This window comes from Berghia stephanieae, chromosome 5 (assembly GCF_034508935.2).
Source record: "Berghia stephanieae isolate SIO BIC M18660-M18661 chromosome 5, UCSD_Bste_1.3, whole genome shotgun sequence".
In the NCBI taxonomy this organism is placed as follows: domain Eukaryota; kingdom Metazoa; phylum Mollusca; class Gastropoda; order Nudibranchia; family Aeolidiidae; genus Berghia; species Berghia stephanieae.
This window is the reverse complement of record NC_088364.1, coordinates 38,342,714-38,369,103: the sequence shown is the minus strand read 5'-3', so window position 1 is coordinate 38,369,103 and position 26,390 is coordinate 38,342,714. Positions and strand designations below refer to the sequence as shown.

General features: G+C 32.6%; 2 protein-coding genes across 4 annotated transcripts in view; one reads left to right on the top strand and one right to left on the bottom strand.

Moving 5' to 3' along the window:
- The window catches only part of LOC144972881 (uncharacterized), a 33,214-nt gene extending 32,372 nt beyond the window's left edge, over nt 1-842 (bottom strand). Inside the window, exon 1 of the mRNA XM_078914651.1 lies at nt 634-842. The gene's annotated coding sequence lies outside the window, so the exon portion shown is untranslated. The remainder of the gene's footprint in view (nt 1-633) is intronic.
- Nucleotides 1-26,390, top strand: part of LOC144972879 (uncharacterized) — a 132,330-nt gene extending 105,940 nt beyond the window's left edge. Inside the window, exons 26-35 of one of the 3 annotated variants that reach the window (XM_078914650.1) lie at nt 2,472-2,591; nt 3,990-4,065; nt 5,252-5,375; nt 6,790-6,875; nt 7,464-7,560; nt 8,069-8,159; nt 9,376-9,486; nt 9,904-9,973; nt 14,470-14,549; nt 26,225-26,390. In XM_078914650.1, coding sequence (XP_078770776.1) covers nt 2,472-2,591; nt 3,990-4,065; nt 5,252-5,375; nt 6,790-6,875; nt 7,464-7,560; nt 8,069-8,159; nt 9,376-9,486; nt 9,904-9,973; nt 14,470-14,549; nt 26,225-26,264 — 895 coding nt within the window. In that variant the 3' untranslated portion in view covers nt 26,265-26,390. Of the gene's footprint in view, nt 1-2,471; nt 2,592-3,989; nt 4,066-5,251; nt 5,376-6,789; nt 6,876-7,463; nt 7,561-8,068; nt 8,160-9,375; nt 9,487-9,903; nt 10,472-14,469; nt 14,550-26,224 lie in introns of those variants that run through there. The other 2 variants (XM_078914649.1, XM_078914648.1) reach the window with 2 other exon arrangements.

Here is a 26,390-nt window from a genome sequence, read left to right as displayed (position 1 = left end):
GATATTGCCCGTTTCATGCCTTTATAGAAACTGGGATAAACTTTGGATCTGAATGAATGCTTAAATAATAATGATAATCTCAAAATAATTATATTTAAATAAAAACTTTATTCGACAATGACAATAAATTTTAATAATCAATATTATTATTATAGTCATAGTGGTTTTACAATATGGCAATAAACATCCAAGAGTAAGAAAATAGAATGGATTAGTTTAACAGTTCGTTATCTTCTTCATTACGTATATCTCTATTTCTTTTCTTTCTTTCTTTCTTTTTTTTTTTTTTTTTTTTTGTAATTGAATGATTATAATAACTACAAGTACAAGTACCAGCAGTCAGCAGGGAATACGAATATGAAACGAAACGGGTGATCATTGTTGCTGCAACGAGTTGTCGTTAGGGGAAGGAGGGCACAAAGAAGGATTCGATTCGCTGAAGAACCTACTTCAATTATTTCAAAAGTATCCGATAAATACAAACGAGCAGAAATATTTATTAAAGTAACAATATCTTTAACTTGCCTTAGCCTTAACTTTATGTCAACAACGCAGCAATCAAGAGAGACTGACTGAGACTTGAAAAAAGGATAAGTGAGGTGGAGGACACGAAACATCGTTTAGAGATATTACCTGTGCTTTCGAATGCTCTAAAAGAAATTCAAAGATGTTCGTAATCTCCGAACGTAATTTTCATATAAAAATGAATCTTGTCCATTGAGAAAACTTAACTTTCCGAAGTTGAACTGAGTTTCTTGCTTTGTTTACATCATCACACGGAAGTAAACTTTCAGAAAGTTTTAAAAGTGCTCTTCTTTTTAGGAGTCTCGGATACTGGAGACAAGGGAAGCGACTCGCGTAATCTTTTTTTATAGAACAGTAAAGGAAGGTGCCCCAAACGTAAACAAAGGTCGAGAAGCACGTGGCAAACCACATGTTCCTGTCTTGACAGCTCACGTTCCAATGTAAATAATAGAAAAAAATAACCTTTAAAATTTGGCTGTTAGGTGGCAAAAGAAACACATATTCATAAATACTCGATCATGCATCAAATAATGTCTAGATATGGATATTTTATGGAACAAAAGGTAAAATTTTCTAAAATTTATCAAAAGTTACAGTCTATCTATTTTTAGACCAGAGCAAATTACTCCGCTGGTGTGAACAAAACGAGAATTATTCGGAGCCTGATTTTCATAATAATTTAGCCTTATAATATTATTTCTGCAACTGTTAGATTTTATGTAAACATATTTTCAATACTGAAAGTGTATTGCCTACAACTCAAACTACAAAATTGGGAGACCTATATTGTGCGTAAATTTTTCCGGTCCCTAACGGAAATCACTAGCAACTTGTTATTGTTTACGTTTCGGGCACCTTCCTTTACTGTTCTATATTCTTCTTTTATGGTACTCCCTCCCTTGGATGTCGTTAAGAAAATATTCTTTACACCAAACTTGGACTTATTTCCAGGTCTGACAACCCAAATTTATATGGGCTCGTTGTTGTAATCGAAATACTCTCAAATTAATACAAAATGTTGTCCATAAACCAAGCCCATTAATTTCGTTCTGTTATGAGGCCTGCAAATATTTACATATAGTTTAAATCGCATTTACTACAAAACCAAAAATGGATCAGTCTTGAAAAATGTATCGACTATTCACCATCATCATCATCATCATCATCATCATCATCATCATCATCATCATCATCATCATCATCATCATCACCATTATCATCATCATCATCATCATCATCATCATCATCATCATCATCATCAACACCACCACCAACAATAACAACAACAACACCATCATCAACATCACCATCACCATCATCAAGTGCAACAACCCGCTCTACAATTGTAATACCTAATACTAATAGAATAATAGTAGGTTAAAACAAATGTAATATCATTGTGGTTGTGGCGGTTGTAGCAACATCAACATCAGTAGTATGAAAGCAAGACCATCAGCGGATAATTCCAAAAACACTTTGCGCTGTTATAATGTGTAATGTATTTTTTATTTCTAACCGTCCTTTGCATTTTACATTTAATATAAACAAGTTGTTTATTTCTACACAGACTATAACGCAATTAACTTATGGTATAGTCCATCTCTCTCTCTCTCTCTCTCTCTCTCTCTCTCTCTCTCTCTCTCTCTCTCTCTCTCTCTCTCTCTCTCTCTCTGTGTGTGTTCTATCTATCTCTCTCTCTCTCTCTCTCTCTCTGTGTGTGTGTGTGTGTTCTATTTATCTATCTATCTATCTATCTATCTCTCTCTCTGTTCTCTCTCTCTCTCTCTCTCTGATCTCTCTCTCTCTCTCTCTCTCTCTCTCTCTCTCTCTCTCTCTCTTTCTCTCTCTTTTTTTTTTCTTTAACTTTAAAAAAATAATTGTATTTTATCATCTTCCCCTTAAAAGATATCTTAAAAATAAAAATGTCATAATGATTTTTCACCCAGACGATTTGTAGACCAGTGTTTCAAGCCATTTTCTGCCAATGTATCCCAAGAAGGTACATATCTTAAGCTGTCACAGGAGACTCAGAAGTACACATCGCAGCTTCAAAAACTTGTTGAGAAGTAAGTATAGTTATTGATTCGCGAAAATTGTTGTCATTTATTTGATTTTATCTTGCTTTCACCATTGAAAGAGTATGTCAATCCACACACCCCACCTCCCACCACCTCCCACAGCCTCCTTCAGGTATCTATTTCATCAAGGTTATTTTTTTCACCATCACTTAGGCATACTTTAGGTGTATTTTAAGATGGGGGAAATGATTTTGAACTGAAAGACGCAAATTTCAGTTTGTGGAAACTTCTTTTTTGTCTATATGAAACCTAGATCTTAAAGTGGGAAGTTTTCTTCAATCCCATATTGTCTAAGTTAATTCTAGCACTAGGTTTTGAAACAACCAAAAACATTTTAAAACAGGGTCTTTATATAGTGCACTAATTATGCTTAAAGCGCCTAAAAAGGGGTCCCGGGCCAATCACAACATATAACATACAAGACAAGGTATGAGACACTATTCCAACCTATTGGGTTTTTTCCCGACAGAGACAATGTTGTAATTGGCCAGATCTCTTTTTACACCTGAGTGTGATGAGAGAATGTGAGGAAAGACTAAACTTTGCTCTGCCCAAAACTGCACTAGAACCAGAGACTTACCAGTCTGGAGGCGAGGGTCATACCATAAGACTCAAAAGCTGCACAATTTAAGAGTCATTTTCCGAAAAAGCTATAAAGTTTGTTAGGTCGATTTTGTTTTAGCAGCGAATAACATATATTAGTTTTTCAATTGATTCCATTTTCATTTTGAAGTCTAATGAAATGAAAAAAATTTATATAGATCTAATTTTATGAAGATGTAATTCTTAATTTCTTATATCTGAAAAAAAAAACCCTATAAAATTTTGAGTTATACAAAACCATTGCTAAATGACTAGCTGCCTCCTGAATAGGACAGCATAAGTTAGGTCTAACTTTCAATCACCCATCTAGTTTGTTAGACAGGAGGCCAGAAAAATTAATCAGGCATAATATAATAAGGTTTGTTCTTGTATGAGTCAGAAGCTCTACCCCCCCCCCCCCCCCCCCCCTCTTTACCCCTTTATGATTCCTTTAATAATAATAATAAAAACATAATAATAATAATAATAATAATAATAATAATAATAATAATAATAATAATAATAATAATAATAATAATAATAATAATAATAATAATAATAATAATAATAATTATAATAATAATTATAATCTTAATAGTAATAAAAAATAAAGATAATCAGCATCATAATAATAATAGATGACATAAATAGCGCATTTTCAAAATTATATAATGCTCAATGCGCTTTAACCCCCCCCCCCCCCCCACCCTCACCCCCCTCGTCAATTTTATCATAATATCTGCTTTAGTATGAGGCCTACAATTTGTCTCAGATCATTTGATTTATACTGTTGATTGTTCACAGGAGATTGTCCAAGTTGTATACCGGACTGACGCCGGACTTGCAGAGGAAAATTAAATTACCAGAGCAGGATCTGAAGGTGCAATGTCACATTTTATTAACATTTTATTGATAGTTAAATACACGAGGCATCACTATTTTACAAATGAAATATTGATGTGATTGACAGTTGATTTAAATTTTATGAATTTATTTTTAATTTTTTTAAAATAGATTTTATTGTTTGAAATTTCAAACAATCTCCTAGTCACAGCTGGATCTCCTCCCATGTCAGAAGTTGTCTGGCTTCCAAAAGCCAGATTGCAAGAACTCTTTATTTTTATAACCATTAATTTTAAATTTGCATTGCTTTATTAAGATTGTGTCTGTTGTTCTTTTATCCTGTTTTAATATAGTTGAAATACACAATTTCTATTAAAATCATTTATTTTTATGAAATAATTCCATTACGTATTAATAACCATATACTCACAAGCTTGTTTGTTTAGGTTTTTTATTTTTTGGGTTGGGTCGTTTGTTTTTGTTGTTTTTTTACAAGTATCTTATAATAGATTTATCCAAAAGTAATGTAAAGCTTCAAATTTTACACTTTTTTAACATCAAATCACGATGGCATTAAGTCTAATTTAGAAAAAAAAAACAATACACAAATTAATGAAACTATCAAAATAATATAAATCCTAGAGTTTTATTTTAACATGTCAGAAACAATTCTGTGAACTTAAATAAAAATTCATCAACATTCAATTTTCATATTTTTAAGATCTGCAAATACAAAACTGTGGTGCCAAAAATATGTAGAGATGCGTTAATACTGAATTATTATTATTATTTAATCTTTATTTATTCATTTTTTTTTGTTTGCTTGTTTGTTTTGTTTTGGTAAAAATAAAAAAAAAATTGAGCATTTATATCGCGCAATATCCACTTAACGTGCTCAATGCGCTTTACAATAAATACCACTACGTTTCTTAAACTTGCATTTATCCCTTTTTTTTTCTTCTATTTTTTTAGTTTTCTCTTCTCTTTTGTAAATTAAGAGAAGTAGCCACTGGCCATTTGTTGATACTGTTTTTCAGTGAATACTGGTATGGGAATTATATTGAAAGAATAAGAAGTTTTAAAATAATTCTTGTGATTCATTTCCATTCCTTTGCAAATTGATGCTGTGTTATTGTTAGATAAACATATTTTTCATTTCCCCAAGGCATTGACTAACTATATCCCCCCCCCCCCCTCCTAATCTGTCTCTTTTTGTTTGCTAGTTGAGTATAATGTACACATCCAAAATGCTGGAGGAACTTTATCCCAACCATGTCATTCAGAGGTCTGATTTTACTGAGGATGAATTTTGGGAAGGACAGAGTTTAGAGTACCGGGATTGGCAAGGCAAGTGGGATATATTTAACATATTTGTATTGTGTTGCTTTCTTCATCATTTTCTTTTTACTTCCTCTCATAATAATAATAATGATGATGATAATAATAATAATAATAATAATAATAATAATAATAATAATGATGATGATGATGATGATGATGATGATGATGATGATGATGATGATGATGATGATGATGATGATGATGATGCTAAAATATAATAATAATGATAATTAAAATAATATATATTAATAATAATAATAATAATAATAATAATAATAATAATATAATAATAATAATAATAATAATAATAATAATAAGAGTAATAATAATAATTGAGCTTTTATACATTGCAAAATCAATTGAACATGCTTTTACTTAAGACACTATACAAGGACAGAGCTGCCTACTATTACGAAAAATTCGTAGAATTGCGGAATTTTGGCTCCATTTTCCGAACTTAATGAACATCTCTAAGTCATTTATACTTATTCAAAATGAAATTTGATGTCAGATTACATAATTAAAAGGATGTTTATAATTATATGTCATTTTTTCCTTATGAGAGTAAACTGTTGATTTTTAAAGTTAACTTTAGCGACTACAATTTTTGTCTTCTAAAAATTACAAATTTTTAATTTCTAAATTAGGCAGGTCTGCAAGGGGTACCTAGCCAACAGCACCTCTTAACATTTAAGATGGGACATGACGCCTATTAGGCGATATTACAATTTTGTCAGACAGGGGCAATGCTCTTAAAGGCCAAGTACTCATTTTATACCTGAGTATAGTGAGACAATTTGAGTAAAGAGCCTTTTCCAATAACTCAACTATGCTCCACTCAGAGCTGGACTCGAACTGGGGATCTTCTAATCCGAAGGCAAGTGTCATACCGTAAGACCACATAACATCATGGTCCATGGTCAATGACTTTATTTGAATGGCAATCAAGGATCGCCTCTCTTTACTTCTTTTGACGAGCCCAGTGTCAGAGAGCGATCATTTGTGGTTGTTTTCTTAATTAATGAATGTCATTTAAACAGTCAAATATCAAAGAAACTAATATGTCTGGAATGAGTAATTGATTTCCTGTCTTAAACAAGGTTTAAGAACTTTTTATTTCTTTATGGACTACAGGGGCTGGGGTGGTGAGGAGGGGGGGGGGGGGGGGGGGGGGAGTGGATGGATATAGTGCAGAATATTCTTAGTCAAAGACAGTGATTAAAAATAGCAAATATAAATAAGTTTGCCTTATTAACATAAAGCAATTATTAACATTGTCAGTTAAATTGAGGGCAGTGTCAATTTTTCTTAGATGAGAGATTTCATTATACATTTCCATTAATCAATGAATTCACGTCTTGGAAAAATAGCTATCAAATACAATTATTTCTTAGTAAATATCTAAGAATTTTTCCGACAGGTTTTGCAAGCAAGAAGTTAACCCAAATCTTCTCGCCTACATTCTTGGTCCCATTAGAAGAAACAGACAATTGTTTCCAACTTAAGGTTTGTGACTTAAGTATGAGAAAGAAGCTTGAAATGCTATTGAACCAATTTTCTGCATCAGATCTGTATTATATGGCTATGAGTATGTAATCTTTAAAAGGGTCCTGATCAAGAATATTTTTTAGCTATATCTTTTAAGTTTAAAAAATCCACCTTATCGTGCATCATTATAAGCTGCCATTTTGTCGGATGTCATCAGGAATCACTCATGCTATCCTTGTGAGCACATTGGGGGTTAATAATCTTGCCCATTAAAAAAATATGAAAGTGCCTGGAGTGGGCTCAAACCCGAGACCTGTGGGATCTCAATGTAATGCTTTACATATCCACTTGACTACCTTGTCCCCACTTTAATTCATCTCAAGAATGCCATAATCAAGTTTATTTTTCTGTATCGCAGACAGATTATTTTGTAACGTTTAAACTAGATCTATTTACTGAGATGCTTCTTTTTGTTTAATATCTGTCAGTTAATATATATCTTTAGTCATTGGATTAGTTTACTAGATATATTTTAGCTTCAACTCAGTGACGAACAATTTATTACTAGTTAAATTTATCTTTTGCATTGACTCCACATGACCGCAGGTCAACCATATGAATGTTCAACGGTATGGGAAAATGCTAGCTACAGCATCTTTTCATGATGATCTTGACCTTGTGGTTGAGCTGCATACCCCAGAAGGTAAAAGACTAGTTCTATTTTGAATGATATTTGTTGATGTGCGTCACAATCACATCGTGAGCTGGTTTTTGAAAAACAGTAACAAAATAATAATTAATTAATAGACAAAAGCTTATCTAGCTTACAATGCCATTTCGAAATGTAGAAGTAAAGTACACTTTCATTCCCATATCATCTTTTCAGTACATTCAAGCTGATGTCGAAATAAATGAAGATAAAGCACTGATATTCAAAAGATGCAATGTCGATGTATCCGCTCTGCACTGTAGTTAATTGTTTAATGTTGAGGCTGAAATTTTTGTTTCAGATCATGATTATTATTCGTCTAATTATTATTGCTTACCCAACAGTTTTATAGTAGTGGCCAAGGTACAACCTTGGTTATAAGTCGCATCACACCTGCTGATCCCTTGGTGAACATTGTAAGACATGATGTCAGGTCAAAACGAAATCAAACTCTTTCTGCAAAAAGTTAATTAATTACTGCATGAATTATGTTGTCTTTCAGGAGAAATTGACATCAAACCCCCGTATTTGGATATTCTCTACTTTGATCCGTTGAAGAAACAAACTTACGAGTCAACATTCACTACCTTAAGGTATGACAATTGTATATTTGTAGGAATTCTTAAAGATTAAATAATTATTTTTGTCTTTATATTGTTGTAAATTGGTCTTCATGTGATGAGGTGGTCCTTTTTTGTGTTGTTTTAGGGAAGCACAAAAGCACTTAACAATTTTTAATTTAAAGTTTTTTTTTTCGTTTTCCCATTTTTATGTATATTTTATTGTAAAATTGTCATAATACAATGAAACAGTGCTAAGTTCAGAATAATTCTTATATGATACGAGTATAATGGCAAGGTTGTAGACATTTTCATTTTTACTTTATCTTTTCCCAATTAGCTGCTAACATAAAAAGCTAAATTTGATGATTGTGTAATAAGGTTGTTGCTGAATATGCTTTATCGACATGCTCCTTTTTATTCACATCAACCACTACACATTTATTGAAGAGCATGTGTGTTAATGTAAAATTAACATTGGCTAACTTGTAAAATGCAACTGCATTTTCAGTCATACATGCAAAAAATAAAACCAGGAATATATTAGGTTATACCATGATAATATGTGATTAAACGCTTGTGCTGAAATGATTAGAATGGTTGCCTAATTAGTTTGAGGTAGAGCTAAGATAAATGGCTTCATAAAGCTAGTTGATCAATACCAAATCAAGTAAAACTACCAATTAGGCAGGCTTCATATTCCGCCACCTAATGTTAAAAGGCATCTCTACACTTCCTCAAATACAGTCAATTTAGCCCATCTACTAGAATCAGGCTGTTAGATAGTGTGGGGACCTTTAAAGAAAGACAATCTGGACAATACCATGATTATTTATCTTTTTTCATAACACTGGCAATGCTATGACTGAATCAGTTTGTTTAAATGAGGAAGAAAAAATACAGTTGACTGAGCTCTTAACTATTTTGGACTTTTGTAAGTGGTCTTTTGTTTGGACATATATTACATCTGATGAAAATGCAAGTGAAACAAAGCAGTGTATACTTGCTTTCAAAAAGTAATAATGAAATACAAATACTCACCCTAATAATCTTAAGATAAAACTGATATAAATCGCAGATATCAATTGAATGAAATCACAGACTGATAAAGCCATCTTTGTGACAGGGACAAGTCTACTAAAGAAACGCTTTGTTGATTATATCCGTGTGTAGAAGAGAGGATTAGGCAGTGCACTTATGCCCCATTTAAATAGTGAAGTAAATTTTATTGATTGATATATACTTTTAGTGCAAGAAGATGTGGGAAAAGAAGTAATAAAATTCCAGTCGAATCAAGCAAGCTGGAGATTCCTGTGCCTATCCTTCACCCAGCTTACATTGCCATCGCTGTCTTTAACAGGTAAGTAGTTATAATCTTGGTTTATCAAATAAAAGGTACTTCATTGCAAGTTTAATGTCAAATTTGATCAAATAAAACATTTGTGAGGGAATGTTATCAATTTTGTTACTCAATTCTCCGTCTGTCTTACATACTCCATTATTGACAAAATTGTCTGTGATTAGTTTCCACTACACATTCGTAACCAAATTGCATCTGATATTTTATAATTGAAATCTCATCGTTTCCAATTTTGAAAACTGTGATATGGCTGCTTGTTCATTTTATGCTAGAATGTAGACATATAGACATTATGATTAGCATTCTAATTTTATGAAAAAGCCTCTGCGTCATAGAATTGTACCCATTATAACTTTTTTAGTTTTCTTTTTTTTTAAAATACATTAATTATCACATGTGTGTGTGTCATTTTTGCAGGGAGAATGATCATGATCCAATTGACACCAGAGACAGTCACATTCAGCACATGATTCGAGATAGTAAAGAGGTACCCTTCATAGATTTTAATGAACTCAGTAGCCTTGAACGTTCCAATACCGAAGAGCTTAGTACTCCTGACAACCTCACCACAGAATCTTTCACACTGACATCCCATTTAGCTACACAAGAACCGTCCATTTCCGAAGATACCGAGGACGTACTCGGTGGGAATCAAAATCAGAATATTCAGGGCTTTCAACAGCAGCAATTTCACAATGACAATACTGCTCCTACTCGTTGTCGCAGAGATGATGGTGGTGGTAATGATAGTGATGGTGAAAGTTTTGATTATAGAAGTGAAGAAAGAATGAAGAAGAGAAAAGAGGAGGATGAAGAAGATGAACAGAATATTAAAACGGTATATTGTGAAATTGAGAAGGACACCAGCTGTGTTGTGGATACTGGCTAGAGATATTCTAATATATAGTTTCATTACTGCTCAAACTATGTCCCCAGGTTTGATATTTTCTGTTTACAAAGGGGGAAAAAAGGAAAAAAAAGAAAACAAGAGTCCACATGTATTTCAATTTTTTTTTTCGAGGGGGAGTGGTAGGGAAGGGTCGGTTTGTTAGTTTGTTTTCGTTTATTTTTATGCTACTTGTTTCCTAGTTGGTTTGGGGGTTTTTTAATGGTTGTTTGTTTTAATATTTTCATTTTTGTAACTATTCTTTTTTGTTTTTATCTTTGGGTGTTTATTTTTTTTTTATTTTTTTGTTTTTTTTTTATTTTTTTGCATTTAATTTTATTTTTTTTATTTTTTTTTTTTGGGGGGGGGGGGGGGGGGGGGGGTATGTTGTTGACAGATGTGTAGCTCAAATGACAATTTAAAGAATTATAGAGAATGGTGACAAAATGTAGTGAAAATGACAAGTCTTCGTACAAACAACACCTTGACGACTGATTTTGCCTAAATATAGCCGTAAAGAATATATGTATATATATATATATATATATATATATATATATATATTGAATCGTGTTTGATACAAATATGGTACGAAAAGTGCTCGACATGTAGTAATGGAGCGAATTATTATTTAAAATATTTACCACAATGTTTGGGGCAGTCTACATCGATGTTTCAGGCTTAATTTGCCATCTTCAGGACTGAGTTGTTTTGTTGACTGTTGTTGTTTCTTGAAGTGGTTCCGGTTTGAAGTTAATTAAGAGGAATTTGCGCCGATGGGGACACTTTCCGTAGATCTCATTTTTCATGTTGAGTGTGGCTTCATGAGGTTGTTTGATTATGGTATATTTTTCTTCCAGGCATAAGCTACATTGTTTTGATGTTGGTGTGTATCCTGTTGCTTTAGATAAAATTTTCCATGAAATGTTGTGGTCTATTTTGTTGTCTTTTAATTTCCAAATATGTTCGCTGAGTTTTGTGGATGTTTTTTTGTTAGTGTTTCTAAATGTTGAGGTGTGGAGGTTGTATCTTGTTTTGAAATTATTTTCTGTTAGTCCTACATATTTTTCTTGCTTGTTTGTTTTAGTTTCTGTGACTGTGGCTTGGTAAATTAAACTTGATTCTAAGCATTGTTTGTTTAGCGGGCAATGTTCTTTATTTCTGCAGTTGCATTTTCTAGCCACAGTCACAGAAACTAAAACAAACAAGCAAGAAAAATATGTAGGACTAACAGAAAATAATTTCAAAACAAGATACAACCTCCACACCTCAACATTTAGAAACACTAACAAAAAAACATCCACAAAACTCAGCGAACATATTTGGAAATTAAAAGACAACAAAATAGACCACAACATTTCATGGAAAATTTTATCTAAAGCAACAGGATACACACCAACATCAAAACAATGTAGCTTATGCCTGGAAGAAAAATATACCATAATTAAACAACCTCATGAAGCCACACTCAACATGAAAAATGAGATCTACGGAAAGTGTCCCATCGGCGCAAATTCCTCTTAATTAACTTCAAACCGGAACCACTTCAAGAAACAACAACAGTCAACAAAACAACTCAGTCCTGAAGATGGCAAATTAAGCCTGAAACATCGATGTAGACTGCCCCAAACATTGTGGTAAATATTTTAAATAATATATATATATATATATATATATATATATATATATATATATATATATATGTATATATATATATAATATATGTCAGTTTGTGAACATGTGCACTTTAATTGTAAAATGTCAACTCTTATAAGTGGTTTGAAACTGAATTTTTATATAAATCTGCCACCCCCAGTGGGTGGGGGGAGGATCATTATCGAGATGGTGAATTGGATTATTAGTTGCCTTGTCACAATCCTAATCCCTTCCATCAAGCTTTCAGGCCTGAAAATAACTTCTTTTCTATATTATATTATATTCTCATACACATCTTCAAATCGGCCAACAACATAATCCTGGCATTAACTACTCATGATTTTCCATCCTTTTTTCACACTCGTATGTTTACCTTTGGTATTGGTAACTTCTCGTTTAACTCCTTGATCAAATGGAAATTCGAAGTTCAGAGGAGTGGATAATTAAGACAAATAAAAATTCAGATGACAGCCTCAGAATAAATTTTGAAATCTTTATCTTTTACAAGGAACATATCAGGTTTGGACATCATCTCAGCCAACAGGAAAATCAAAGTTTGACAGTAACATAATTCTAAAAGCTTGGACTTGTGAGAGCAAAAGACTATGAGCACTTTATTTGAAAAGAAGAATGGAATATTATTCACTTCCCAAGGAAACGGGGTTTAATTTTGCTTATATACACATCGATAAATTCAAAATGTCGATTATGTCTCTTGTTACAACTACATACACCTCACAATTCATCTCATCCCTTATTAAAACGTTTTGTATTTTTTTTTTACTTCTCTCCCTAAAATTCCGAATTCGGTGTTTTTTCATGGATCCACTTTTTACATTTATGTAAAACTACTACACACTGACTATTCACCTTTTTAAACATTTTGACCAGAAACATTGTAATTCAAATATCGATCAATTTTGATGACCCCTGACTTGTAAAAATATCTCTCTCTCTCTCTCTCTCTCTCTCTCTCTCTCTCTCTCTCTCTCTCTCTCTCTCTCTCTCTCTCTCTATCTTTCTCCTCTCTCTATCTCTATATATATATATAAATATATATATATATATACAATAATAGACGAGGCGTTTTTATCGGTATTTTTTTCTCCCAATTTTACCTTTTTATTTATTTGTATTTTTATTAGGGATTTTTTGTGAACTCAATGCCCCATTAAGTGCCATACTCTCTTGTTGTTTTAAGTTTTTTCCCCTTCACAATCAAAATGCTGAACTACTGCATCTATAAACTGCAAGCAAGTCACAAAACCACTTTGTAAATACTTTCATCAATTCTAGGACTATCTTTATGTGTAAGGAAAATCAGTTTTTTAAAAAATAAATGGCTTTCCTCTCATTTTAAACTTTATGACTTTTGAATATGTACATATATTAAATTCGTCTTTATCTCAGAATTTAATTGCAATCTATTTCTTTACAAAAAAAAAAACATTCTTATAAACCCCTTTAACCGACTTTAAAAAATTAATTTGCGATTGTAATATATATTTTATTTGCTGTAAAATTCATATTGATAAAGTCTCTCTTTACTGCCTTTAATGCAATTTTTTTAAAAATGATACGAAAAGTACATAGAGCATGACATTATGCGTTATACAAATGCTATGTATTATTATTATGATTATTATTATTATTATTAATATTATTATTATTATTATTATTATTATTATTATTATTATTATTATTATTATTATTATTACATTGTCATCGTTCAATTAATCAATTTTATATCATACGTTTTGGAAACAGACAGCGATTCATGTAATTTGAATACTGGCTATCTGTATTCATCCTAATTACATCAACTCTCTCATATGTGAACCACTACATCAATCTGGTGTCATGTCAGGATGAATCAAATGAAGAATGTTGAGCTTAAAGTTTAAATTATTAGAAATACGAATTTTTATTTTCTTGTCATCATGGAATTTACATCACAGTGATACTAAGCTGCTAGAAGCTGTGGACTGTAAAAAGTAATAAACAAAAAATGAATAACAGCTTTAAAAAAGGATAAATTACCGAACACTGAACGTTTTGGGTTCAAAACCCTTCTTCAGCCAACAAAAACAACAACAAACAATGGAAACAAATACATCACTTAAAAACCAGATTGACAGCAGAGAAATTCATTGGGTTTTTTTTGTTGTTGGCTGAAGAAGGGTTTTGAGCTCAAAACGTTCTGTGTTTGGTAATTTTTTTTCTTTTTTTTTTTTTAAGCTGTTATGTTCATTTTTCTTTATTACTTTTAATGGAATTTAGAACCACTTTCCTGATTGAAGCAGTTGATTTTATTTAGTCTATTTTTGTCATTTGGCGTCGACTTGAATTTACTGAGTCCACTACGGCATATTACCTGATTGAGATTGTTGGTCACAAATTATGAAGCTATGTATATAAAATACTAGTCCTATCTAACACAGACATACTCGAGAAAAGCCAGAACTATACAAGCTAAGGCACGAGCTGTGGGCAAAGCTGCCTTACTCCGTCGCAAACTGCAGTGAGTAAATGACAGCACTTATTTCAGATTTGTTTCCCAAATGAATTTTTTTGTTTTGTTTTGTAGAAATGCTTTTCATGAATATAGCTTGACTTTCTCATTCATAACTTTCATCATATCACCATTGCTTCAATACTAAAGTGGTTATTGTTTAATTTGGTTATTGTAAAAAGCCTGTTTTATAAAGCAACATTTAATTATTTGTCCCCTCATCATAAAAAAGAAAATGTTCACTTTTATTGTCAAGGATATAAATGTGTAATTTCTGATAATGAAATCAAAAATATTGCCTTCATTTTAAAGTGGTTTTTGAATTGTTGAAAATTAATTAAGAATAATTAACATTAATAAAAATGTTGTTTACTTAATCTTGTTTGTGGAATGAAAACTTGAAAGATCAAAACCTAATATTTTGGATAATGTAAGATGGTGCAAATGACATTACTTCAGTCAACACAGTTACCTAATATTGTTTTTTTCTTGATTACTCACTATTTCAATGTGATTTATAAAAAAATCTTCCATTTTCTCAACAGTAAAAATATTTGAGATTTTAAAGTACTTACAATATTTTGTTTTTCAATTCATCATAATGTATTGGTGTCATCGACTACTAAAATGATTCTTTATGCAAAAATATGTATGTACTATACTTTGTGTGACTAATATTCTAGTTCATTAACAAAGAATTTCAATATCATATCTCTCATACAACTAATGCAAAGTATTATATATATATATATATATATATATATATATATATATATATATATATATATATATATATATATATATATATATATAAACATTTGAAAGATCATTAAGATAGATTGACTTCTAATATATATATATATATATATATATATATATATATATATATATATATATATATATATATATATATATATATATATATATATAGACCTAAATATGCTTTGATTTGTAGTAATCTGAATTAAATGTACAATGTTTATAGTAGATAATGGATAGAACCTCATAAACCTTCATGAATTCATGGGATTGATAGCGGGTTATTTTTAAAGTGAGTTTTGCTTTTTCCTTCTTTTCATTTTCTTCGCTAATAAAAGCCATCGATGTAAATTCCTTTCCTATAATATCATAAATCACCCTGGCCATAAATTTGACACATACAAATGATTTGCCTTGTGTGGAATTGCTATCACAATCTTGATTCTGTCATGCATATTCGGTTCACGAAATATTTCAAGCAAGTATCACAATAAACCCTCTGTATACCCAAATAATTTTCTCCATTATACTGGTAATTATTTGGTCTTTTTTTTATAGAAACCTATAAATCACATTTATATTCTATTTATCGTGACCTCTCTCTCCCTTTAAGCGGATACTGATATTTAGTTTGGGTGAACCTGATGCTAAAAACTGATTTTTAAGCCAATGATCAGAATTATGACTTATGAGTCATACATTTAAAGTAACTATAAATCATTCTAATAAACAAATATATTTTGAATTATTGCATATTTCCTAATTCAGAATTTTCAAATCCGTTTTTTTTTACTTCTCGCTCACACACTATAATGGAAAATAAAAGATTTTATATATAGAGCGGTATCCACTTTTAGAGTTCAAAGAGCTTTAATTAAGGACCCAAAACTTTTTATCCAAGGCAAGTCCGCCAAAGTCCTGACCACTTTAAAAAAAATTTAATGGCCCCTCCTGCAGCTCAGTATTCAATTCTATTATCTCTAGGCCCTCATACCTAAACATATGAATAAATGTTCTTCATTTTTAATACTGGGCTTTGTCTGGACCATCATAAACATGCCCCCCCCCCCCCCCGTTTTTAATATGCTTTTATTCCCTGTAGATAGGTTTGTCCTTGAAATATTCACTTCATGTGGTGCAAGTGGTACATTCCAAAAATGGAGGAAATTATGAAAGACAAAATAAGAGCGAGGGAAGTCAATGATGAACCTTTTCAAAAGTCATCCAAAATGAAAATCTGAAAAGGCATCAATGTTACAGAGCCAGAGAAAGTAGAGAATAATTATCCCTAAAAATTAGCTTTCTTTAACTTTTGGGTCTAATTTCAGGCCTCTTGGTCATCGTTTAGATGTGCTAATATTACGCTGTTGAAATACCCGATAGTATAGGTGGGAGAATTATAACCTTGCTCTCCTTTTAGGAGTTGCTTCTCAATGGCTTTGAGGCATTAAAATTAACTTTTTTTTAAAGGATGAAAACAAGATGCGTTGAGCATAGCTGGTACTTTTGTTAACGCATTTATTTCAATATGTTCATTAATTGAGGAAATTCTGATTTTGTTTTTGTTTTGTTTTTTGTTTTTAGATTTTTATTTTTTTTTACTGTGGTAAAAGGATTGTTCGGTTACCTATGATTCTTTCATGACTGAATTGTGTTTATTCTACACTAATCATATGTTACTTGTAAATAATCGGAACCCATCTCTCCCTCTCCCTACCACTCACGCACTAAGTAGAATTAGATAACTCCAAAATACCTAAATGCAACCAAATACCCTGGTATCTCGTGCATGCTAATCACAGTCATGATAACAGTATTGGAATAAAGATACGTAATGCTGCGTATTCTCCATTAAACCCACCAACCCCATTGATCACTTCCCTGCAGTGTACTCAATTGCTTCTCTTTTGCTACTGCCCAAAGACCGGAAAAATAAATTGCTAGGACAGAAGTAGGAATAGAATACAGACTCAAATCTCAGACATCACATATAGTTTTGTGGGGAATTTACTCACAAATGATAGTTCCTTCTTGTCAAATCCAAGTAAAATCAAATAACTCCAAAATATAATTTGCATTCAAATATTCTATCAACACTATTCTTATCAATATTATTATGTCAGTAGGAAAAGAAATAAATAAATCTCAGACATCGCCATTACTTTTGTTGGGTATTTACTAACAAATGTGACGCTTGATAGAGAAATACGAGCTAATATTCAAGCAAGACGTACAAGTTAAAACTGCATTTTTATATTGACCGTGAAGCAAAGATCATTGACCAAGGCCTTCTATTATGATAGAGGCCTCGTCATTGACTCGTGGTACACTGGAGCAACCAATGACACTTTTATTTTGTTTGTTATAAAGGGTTTAATTACGTTTGCAACATTTTATGTCAATTCAGTGCCAGGAAAAAAAAGAACGGTGGGATAATTATAAGATAATAGACTAGAAATGTTGATCTACTCAAGATAAAAGGAAGACAAAGTGAGAAGTCCTAACAGAGGACAGAAATAGATGCTGGAACGATATAAAGATGATTTACACTTTTTTAAAAATTGATGCCTCACAAAAATATAAATGAATTATTTACCCAGCGTGGTACAGCGTTATGGTCTTTGCTTCATACACAAAGAATACTGAGTTTGAGAGAGAGAGAGAGATAGAGAGAGAAGAGAGAGATAGATAGAGAGAGAAGAGAGAGATAGATAGATAGATAGAGAGAGAGATAGATAGATAGAGAGAGAGAAGAGATAGATAGATAGATAGATAGATAGATAGATAGATAGATAGATAGATAGATAGATAGATAGATAGATAGATAGATAGATAGATAGATAGAGAGAAGAGAAAGATAGATAGATAGATAGAGAGAGAGAGAAGAGAGAGATAGATAGAGAGAGAGAGAGAGAGAGAGAGAGAGAGAGAGAGAGAGAGAGAGATATAGTTACTTATATATTGAGTCAATAGAAAAGATATCACAGACAAAAAAATGAGTCATGATCCTTTGAACGAGTTGCTACATCTCTTCTCAATACAAGTTTATTTTCCATGTTCAGAAACTATTGAGCAGGCACCGATGTATGATAAAGATCTGAACAAGTGTGTGTGAAAGGTGCCAAAGCAAGAACGAAAAAGAAAATAAAAAAATAAAAATACAAGATGGTTTTGTCTTGTTTTGTTTTTTTTTTCTTGCTTTGTCTGGCTCCTTTCATATACACTTGCTCAGATCTTTTCCATGTTCTCATTTCAACGAATCTCGTTTTTAATCGTCTTATAATTTATGTGTTCAACATTGTCTTTGTAACGATTGTATTTAAAGATATAGCCTACTGAGTATCCTAAAAATTCCCGTTTGCCAATAGATTATTTGGATTTGTCGGAAATATGCTTATCTTTGTGTGTATAGATTGTGTGCGCTTGGCTAAGAAGCTCACAACATTGCCATCCGGAAGTATAACGGACCAACACACAGAACTATGTGTAACCATGAAATTTTATAGTCTGGAAAATACTGTTTAGTGAGAATTACTCATAAACGTGGATGGCCAAAAAAATAAAAGAAATAACAAAAACCTGAGTGACGTCAACTTCTATTAATAATCGAGGGGTTGGGGGGGGGGGGGGTACCAAATGCTCGAGTTTTGATTGAACCCTTTGTTCGATGAGGTGGTGTTAATTGCACATTTTTAAAATCCCATTCAACTATATATTCATTCCATTGAGATATAATGTACATATTATTGTCACTACAACCAGTTGAGAAAGGCAGGCACTTGACAATGCTGTCACCTTGTCGCACTTGTATATGATTATATTATATACTTTGCTCCACCACCCTCAGATATACAGGTATACTGGCAATCTTCCTTAATGCCAGTTTGATGACAGGCAAAGTCTGTATGCATATTTATTAATGATAAGCCAAAATATACCTTTGTTGCAAACATTGCAGTTATTGTAATAAGGTCTTACTGTATTTCTGTTGGACAAGTTAAATATAGACTTGACTTACTCAGGCATAGTCGACTGGCTTTACAGCCTCAGCAGTCTTTTTTCCTGTGCAGAGGAATCTCCATTCTTGTTCGATTGATGATTTTCTGATGTCCTTGGGGTTCATGGGTGATTTTAAACGGAGGTTGAAGTTTGGCAATCTTTTAGATCGTTGTTGAGTGTTACCGCATTGCGTTTATTTTGACTCCCAGATTAGTGAAGTAGAATGACATAGCTTTATTTGCTGGTATTTCAGAATCTCGTCTCTAGATGTGTCCAAACAGGCTCTACCTGGCTTTTAAGTATTTTTGAAGGATCAGTGTTTCGTTACATTTTTGACACAGTGCTTACAGTGGTTATTTTTGTAGGGTACTGTTCTCAGTACTGGTCTAAATTGTTTACAATGGAATATGCTTAGTTCTTCACTCGTTTGATTTTGTGTCTGTGCTACACAGTTGTAGAGGAAAATTGATTTGACTAGTGTGTTATAAAACTTCATCCATGTTTTTTTTTGTTTTTTTTTTCTGGGATTTTATTTTGTCATTTCTTATCCAGATATGAATAACTTTTAAATACTATATACTTTAAATCTACTGGTAATAACATTCATTGAAATTGAAAGATATGATAGGATCTTGTCAAAATGTTTCTGAGCTAGCGATTACATACCTCAACGGAATGTCCTGAGGAAAGGCATTTTTCATACAGTTTTCTTTGTCCAGCCAGCAGTGATCAGGTTGCTGGGGCTGTTAAATCTAAAGTACTTTGTGATAGACAAGTGTTTTATCCAAAGGTGGCAAGGGGCAAGCTATATGAATATATTTCAGGTCTCATACCCGAACACAATTATTATGGACTTGTTTTAACATTGGTGTAATCGGCAATATTATGAGTCGGTCTGAAATTATTTCTATTACAATGAGACCATAACAATTTGTGTCATCAGACCTGTACATTTTTATATATTAGTGGCATGCAGTTGTTGCTGTCTGATTAAGACTGCAGAACCCGTGATAAACTTTTGCTCTAGGGCCTTTGGCTCAGAAGTACTATTTAGCCTGAGATGCCGCAATCATTTATCATTTTTGTGTGAGTTGTGACGATATTCAATACTCATAATGTATTGAAATGCGAGAGAAATACAATAATGCTTATTTTTATGATCAGTAAGTCCAAGATGCTTTCAGTTGGTCTAAAGGCAGTGATTTATCAGTATTGACTTGTAGTCCTCATGCAAGACTATGTCGATCCTTATTGTAGCCATTAACTGTGTGAGGGTAAAATGTATTGACTATCCCAATAAGTCTTGCTCTGCCATTGTAACTTTGTAAGTTGTTAAACAAAGTAAAAATCATTATACATCCTAATAAGTGTTGCTCTTGTACATAATTATAACCGTGTGGTTGTTTTACAATGCATAAAGTATTATCTAACCCAATAAATTTTGCTCTGAATCTGATATGTTAATCGTGTGGGCTGGTACCCAAAACAAAAGTATTATTAATCCCAGTAAGGTTTGGTAATTTTAATTTCTTTTTTTTTTTTAAGTTCCGATATTTATTTTTAATCACACTGTAACCTCGAACACGTCACTACACTAAACACTTTCTGCGCTGCACTGCAGTTGATGTTTGGGGTAGTCCATTCTTTCCTGGATTTATACCCTGAAGATAAATTTGGAAATGACTGAATTATTGTTTGTTTTTTGTGGTTTAACTGATTTGATATTTTAGATTTTAGTTCATTGTTTATCTAAAGACAGATGATGATAACCTGGCACACGAGTGTTGGTTAAAAACAAAAAAAAAAATATTGTATATTATTATCTTTGGTAACAATAATGATTCTTTTATTATTATTATTATTATTATTATTATTATTATTATTATTATTATTATTATTATTATTATTATTATTATTATTATTATTATTATTATTATTATTATTATTTTACGTCCTGCCGGGTTGATAAATATAATTTTATTTAACCCAACCATGCAATACCAATACTCAATAACTTTTGTAACTGATTAACTCTCCACATAATAACCTTGTCTAAATGTAGAAATTCTAAGAGCCCCCGTTTAAAAAAAAAATAGAATATAGTATAACTTTGATACGTTATTCTCGATAGATGTGTCATGTATTACTATTCAGACCTACCACAGGTAACGAGGATAAAATAGATACGTTAAAAAAAAAACAAATCTGAATTTCAGACAAATAGATTTTGATTTTAAAATTAAAAAAAACAAAAAAAACGAAAAACCTGCACCATAATGTATATAAATGTGGGCACACGTCCACTTCAGGATAAGAAACAAAACAAAATAAAACAAAACTTATATATAATATCCTAATAACTTCTCAAACATTTGTTTAAAGATTTTGGTTATAAAACCCGAATATTAAGATTTTAAAATTCTACTTTGCCCCCAAAAAATATTGACCTTTAAAAAACTTTGTGTATGTAAGTATGTATGTATGTGTGTGTGTGTGTTTGTGTACGTGTGAATGTATGTGCGTACACACACACATGTCCTACATGCATACACACATACATACATACATACATAAATACTACACATACGCACACACATAAACGCCGTTAGTGTGGCAGGTGTGAATATGATACGCCATTTAGTAATAATTTCATAGTTTGACTTAATAACACAGTGTGTATACACAATGTGCATGAGGGTTGTGATCATTTCATATACATAATATTTCTGCTCTTCCATTCAGTTGTTTGAACAATTTATTTATATTAACAATATTATGATAACCCATAATTTGATTAATGCTTTTTTTTTGCTTTTTTTGTAAAGATTGTTTTATCCAAATTTACTTACATGAAATTGATAAGGAGAATAAAGTTTCAGTGTTAATGGAAATGTTTTGGTTGATGTTAGACACACTAAAAACGTTTTATTATAGTTATCTATGTTGGGCGGGGTAGTTAAATAATTTATTATATATTATTTTATGTGAGATCGATCCCAGGCGCAGTTTAGATTATTTTCTGACCCTCCTGTCCACCCAGCATTGATTGGTTAGCTGGGTCTGTTATATTTTGTGGAAAGTACTTTGCAATAGACTAGCACGTTATCCAAAGAATAGCAAGCAATTGCCATTGTCCAATTCACGCTGTAGAAACTGGAATAAAACCAGGCTCCATGTGTCTCATGGCTCTAAAGGACTACGTATAAACTTCTGGCCTAGAGTCGTCTTTGGGTAAGGCAACGAATACTTATTTACCACTCATTACATTAATTCAGGTGTGAAGGCAGCGAATGCATATTTACCACTCATTGGATTAATTCAGGTGTGAATGAATAACTGTATTTAGTCAGTAAGGAAATTTTTTTTTTAAATGAAGGTCCAGCGAGCAACTTGTTATTATTTTTTTTTTTTTTAATGAAATGCAAGTTGGGTTCCAGTTTATGCTGGCCTGCTAAGATAAATGAAACATAGGGAAGCGTGGTGAACATGATTAAACCATGGAAATGTGCTCTCTCTCTCTATATATATATATGTAAAAGCAATGATCACCATAAAAACATATATTATATATCTCTTGTATGGTATCTTTAACATCAAATACCTGAAGATTGGGGCAGTTGTGGTATTTAACACTGTTTTTTTTTTGTTTGTTTGTTGCTTTAGGTCTCTTCCAACACAATTGAGGTTATATGAGAGACCGCTGAAACAAAAAAACAAGCAATCTAACAAAAATAGTACAAATGTAAATCAAAATCATAACCTAAAGATATCATAAGCTAAATTATAAATAACCAAGAACAAACAGGCAGAAGATTTACAGAAAAAAAATATCCCCTGTCAAAAATACAATCACAAACAAAGAAGCAGGATAGGCTAGTAAAGAGAAGAAGAAACGACATCACTATCGGATCGTACACCCATGCGAACATCATAGGTATATGATTCAAGGGTGATGCTCCCATCCAACCACCCGCTAACACTGTCTTCTGAACAAAAAATGTAGGATATGTCAATATCAGTAACCCTAAACAAGACGTGGTGTAACCCTAAACATACTCTAAATAAGATGTGGTGTAACCCGAAACATGATGTGGTGTAACCCAAAACAGTGTGGTGTGATCCCATACGAGTTATGGTGTAATTCTAGACAATATGTGATGTAACCCAAAACAAGTTGTAGTGTAACCCTAAACAAGAGGTGGTGTTACCCTAGGTAGTGTAACACGAGACAAGCTGTGGTGTAACCCAAAACATATTGTGTGTAACCCTAAACAAGAGGTGGTGTAACTCCAATCATGATGTGGTGTAATCCCAAACAAGATGTGGAGTAACCTGAATGTAACAAGTTGTTGAGACTGGTCAGATTTTGTTGACAGTGTTTAATTTTTAGTCTAACCTGGAATCACATCTTATATTAGTCTTCAGCAAGAAATCTGAAACAGCATTTCGAACAGCCTTTAATAGACCGAGACTTACATCTCTCACTCTCTCTCTTTCTTTCTCTCTTTAAATAAAAAAAAAATTAAAATTGAGCTTTTATATATAATGCAATAGCCACTAAACAAGCTCAAAGTGCTTTACAAGGGGTCCTTGGCCAACAGCAACACGTAACATGGAGAACCAGACATGCCGCCTGTTATGCGATATTACAATTTATTTTCGACAGAGACAAGCTGTTAACTGCCAGGTACTCATTTTACACCCAAGTATGGTGAGAGAATGTGAATAAAGAACCTTTCCAGGGACTCAACTATGCGCTGAGTGTGGCTCGACCCCGGGACCTTCTGATCCGAAAGCGAGTGGCATACCACAAGACCACATAGTCACACGGTTTGATCTGCTGTTGTCAGATAAACTATGAGAGAAAGCATGGTTTGGATAAAATTTAGTCTCACTGTATATCTTCTTCTTCTTCTTCTTCGTTCCTCTGATGGACATCTATGACTGCAGTCCGATATCTGCTATGAAGTCTGTGGTCCGCTTTAGGTCCTCAGCCTCACCATAGAGCTTTGTGTTGAGTGTTGTAGGGGTGACCCAGTGGTTCGAACGTTGCACGTTGTATAATGGGCAATCCATAAGCACATGTAAAGTGGTTTCATGGTCGGTTCCACATGGACAATAAGGGGTTGTTCCAATACCTAGCTTTGTAAACATATGTCCTCTTAGTCTATTGTGTCCTGTTCGGAGGCGGAATAGGGTGACTTGGCTACTTCGCTGAATGGCATGGATTGGATCCTGCTTGTTGAATTCCAGGTGTGTGTCATTCCTTTCTTTGTCTATTTTTAGCTTTATTATTTTATTTTGCTGATGGTAAGTGATTGACGACTTCGGTTGTTCCTTTTGGGCTCCTTCTTTGGCCAGTTGATCGGCAATTTCATTTCCATATATACCTACATGACTTGGAATCCACTGCAGCACAATTTTTCCTGTTTTATCAGATAAGCTCTCAAGGGCCTCCACAGTGTGTGCGGCTTCAGAGTCCAGGTAATTTTCAATAGACCGGAGAGCATCATCAGAGTCTGTCAAGTAAACCACATTTTTCCCGTATATTCTGTGATCTCTGGATAGTGCTTTTGTTGCATTGAGGATGGCTTTTTCTTCAGTTTTAGTACTTGTGCACATTGAACCCACTGATACAGATATTTTTGTTTCTGTTTTATCTGTCCAGTGTATGAGTGCACCAGCACCTCCATTCATGAGGGGGCCGGAAACTGAGCCATCTGTATAAACTCTTATCCAGTTGGTCACTGGGTATTTTTTATCGATCATCTTTAGGGTTTGAGCATTGTCATTATTGCTTCGAATGTTTTTCTTGTTGATGGTTATGAATTTTTGTTTCTTTTTCCACGGTGGTGGTTTGACATTTGGGACATTGATTTGGGCAATATCTTCCTTTGGTGTCACTTTATATTTGCTCTCTAGTTTTTGTCCCAAGGCGATGAAGTTTTCCCTTTTGAGTCGATTCTCTTTCTTTTCCATTGTACTTGGATGCAGTGGTTGGGATTCCATGAATTTTGTCTTTGAGAATTGTGTCATTATTTTTAAATTTCGTTGTTCTTTGAGAGGTTTTATTCCTGTGTGGGTTTCCATCTTGTGAATTGGTGTTGTTTTCATTGCTGCAGTGATCACGCGTAGGCATTGGTTTTGGACTTTTTCAACCTTTTGAAATTGAGCCTGTGAGCACGTTCCCCACGCCTCACTGTATATGATTAATGAGAATTTTCAATATTTAGATCAGTTAAATAATACAGTCAAGCAGAGTCTTTCTTAACTTTGAACTTGTGAGTGAGTAGATAGAGACAGATAGATAAAGAGAGAGAAAGTATGGACGACAATATCCAATTTGGAGGCAATGTGAAAAAGTGGATCGTGTAAGGCACATGACAGCACTCGTCAACTAGAGGAACCAGATTCAAACTTTTCCTTTGGTGGTATCTCTTTTTTTTTTCTTTTTCCTAGCGCAAAAACCCTAACCCCCGCTGCTAACTTTGCAGCAATGAACTGTGATTGACGCATTGGTTTGCTGCTTTTATCTTGAAAATAAATGCAAAATTCCACATGAAAAAAAAATAATCTGGAAAAGGGTTGCATTACATTTGTTTTTATATTTATATTTTTGAAAAGAGCCTCTGGGTTTTTGACTAGTTCAGTCACTCCCCAATTTTAAAGTCGCATCCATTGTCAAAAAAGCAGATTTTATCATTTTCATTCATACAACATAAGATCTTTCCAACTGTAAAGCTGTCATCAAAAATCCTTTGTATCCAAACAAAAAAGAAAAAGATAAAGGTTAATGCTTCCAAACTCACTGCATACAAGTTGTTTTTGTTTTTTTGTATATATATTTTTTTTTATTTCCAATTATTTTTAATTTTTTTTTCTTATCATTATTATAATGCCTATGTTAATATTTTTCCCCTATAAAGGAACAGAGACAAGTCAAGCAGTAGTGTCTTTGAGTCATAAACATTCATGATGGACTAAGGCCTCACGAGAGAAACCAGGATTGATTTCATTTTCATTTTGGAACAAAAACTAAAGATTTTTATGTTATTATTATTATTATTATTATTATTATTATTATTATTATTA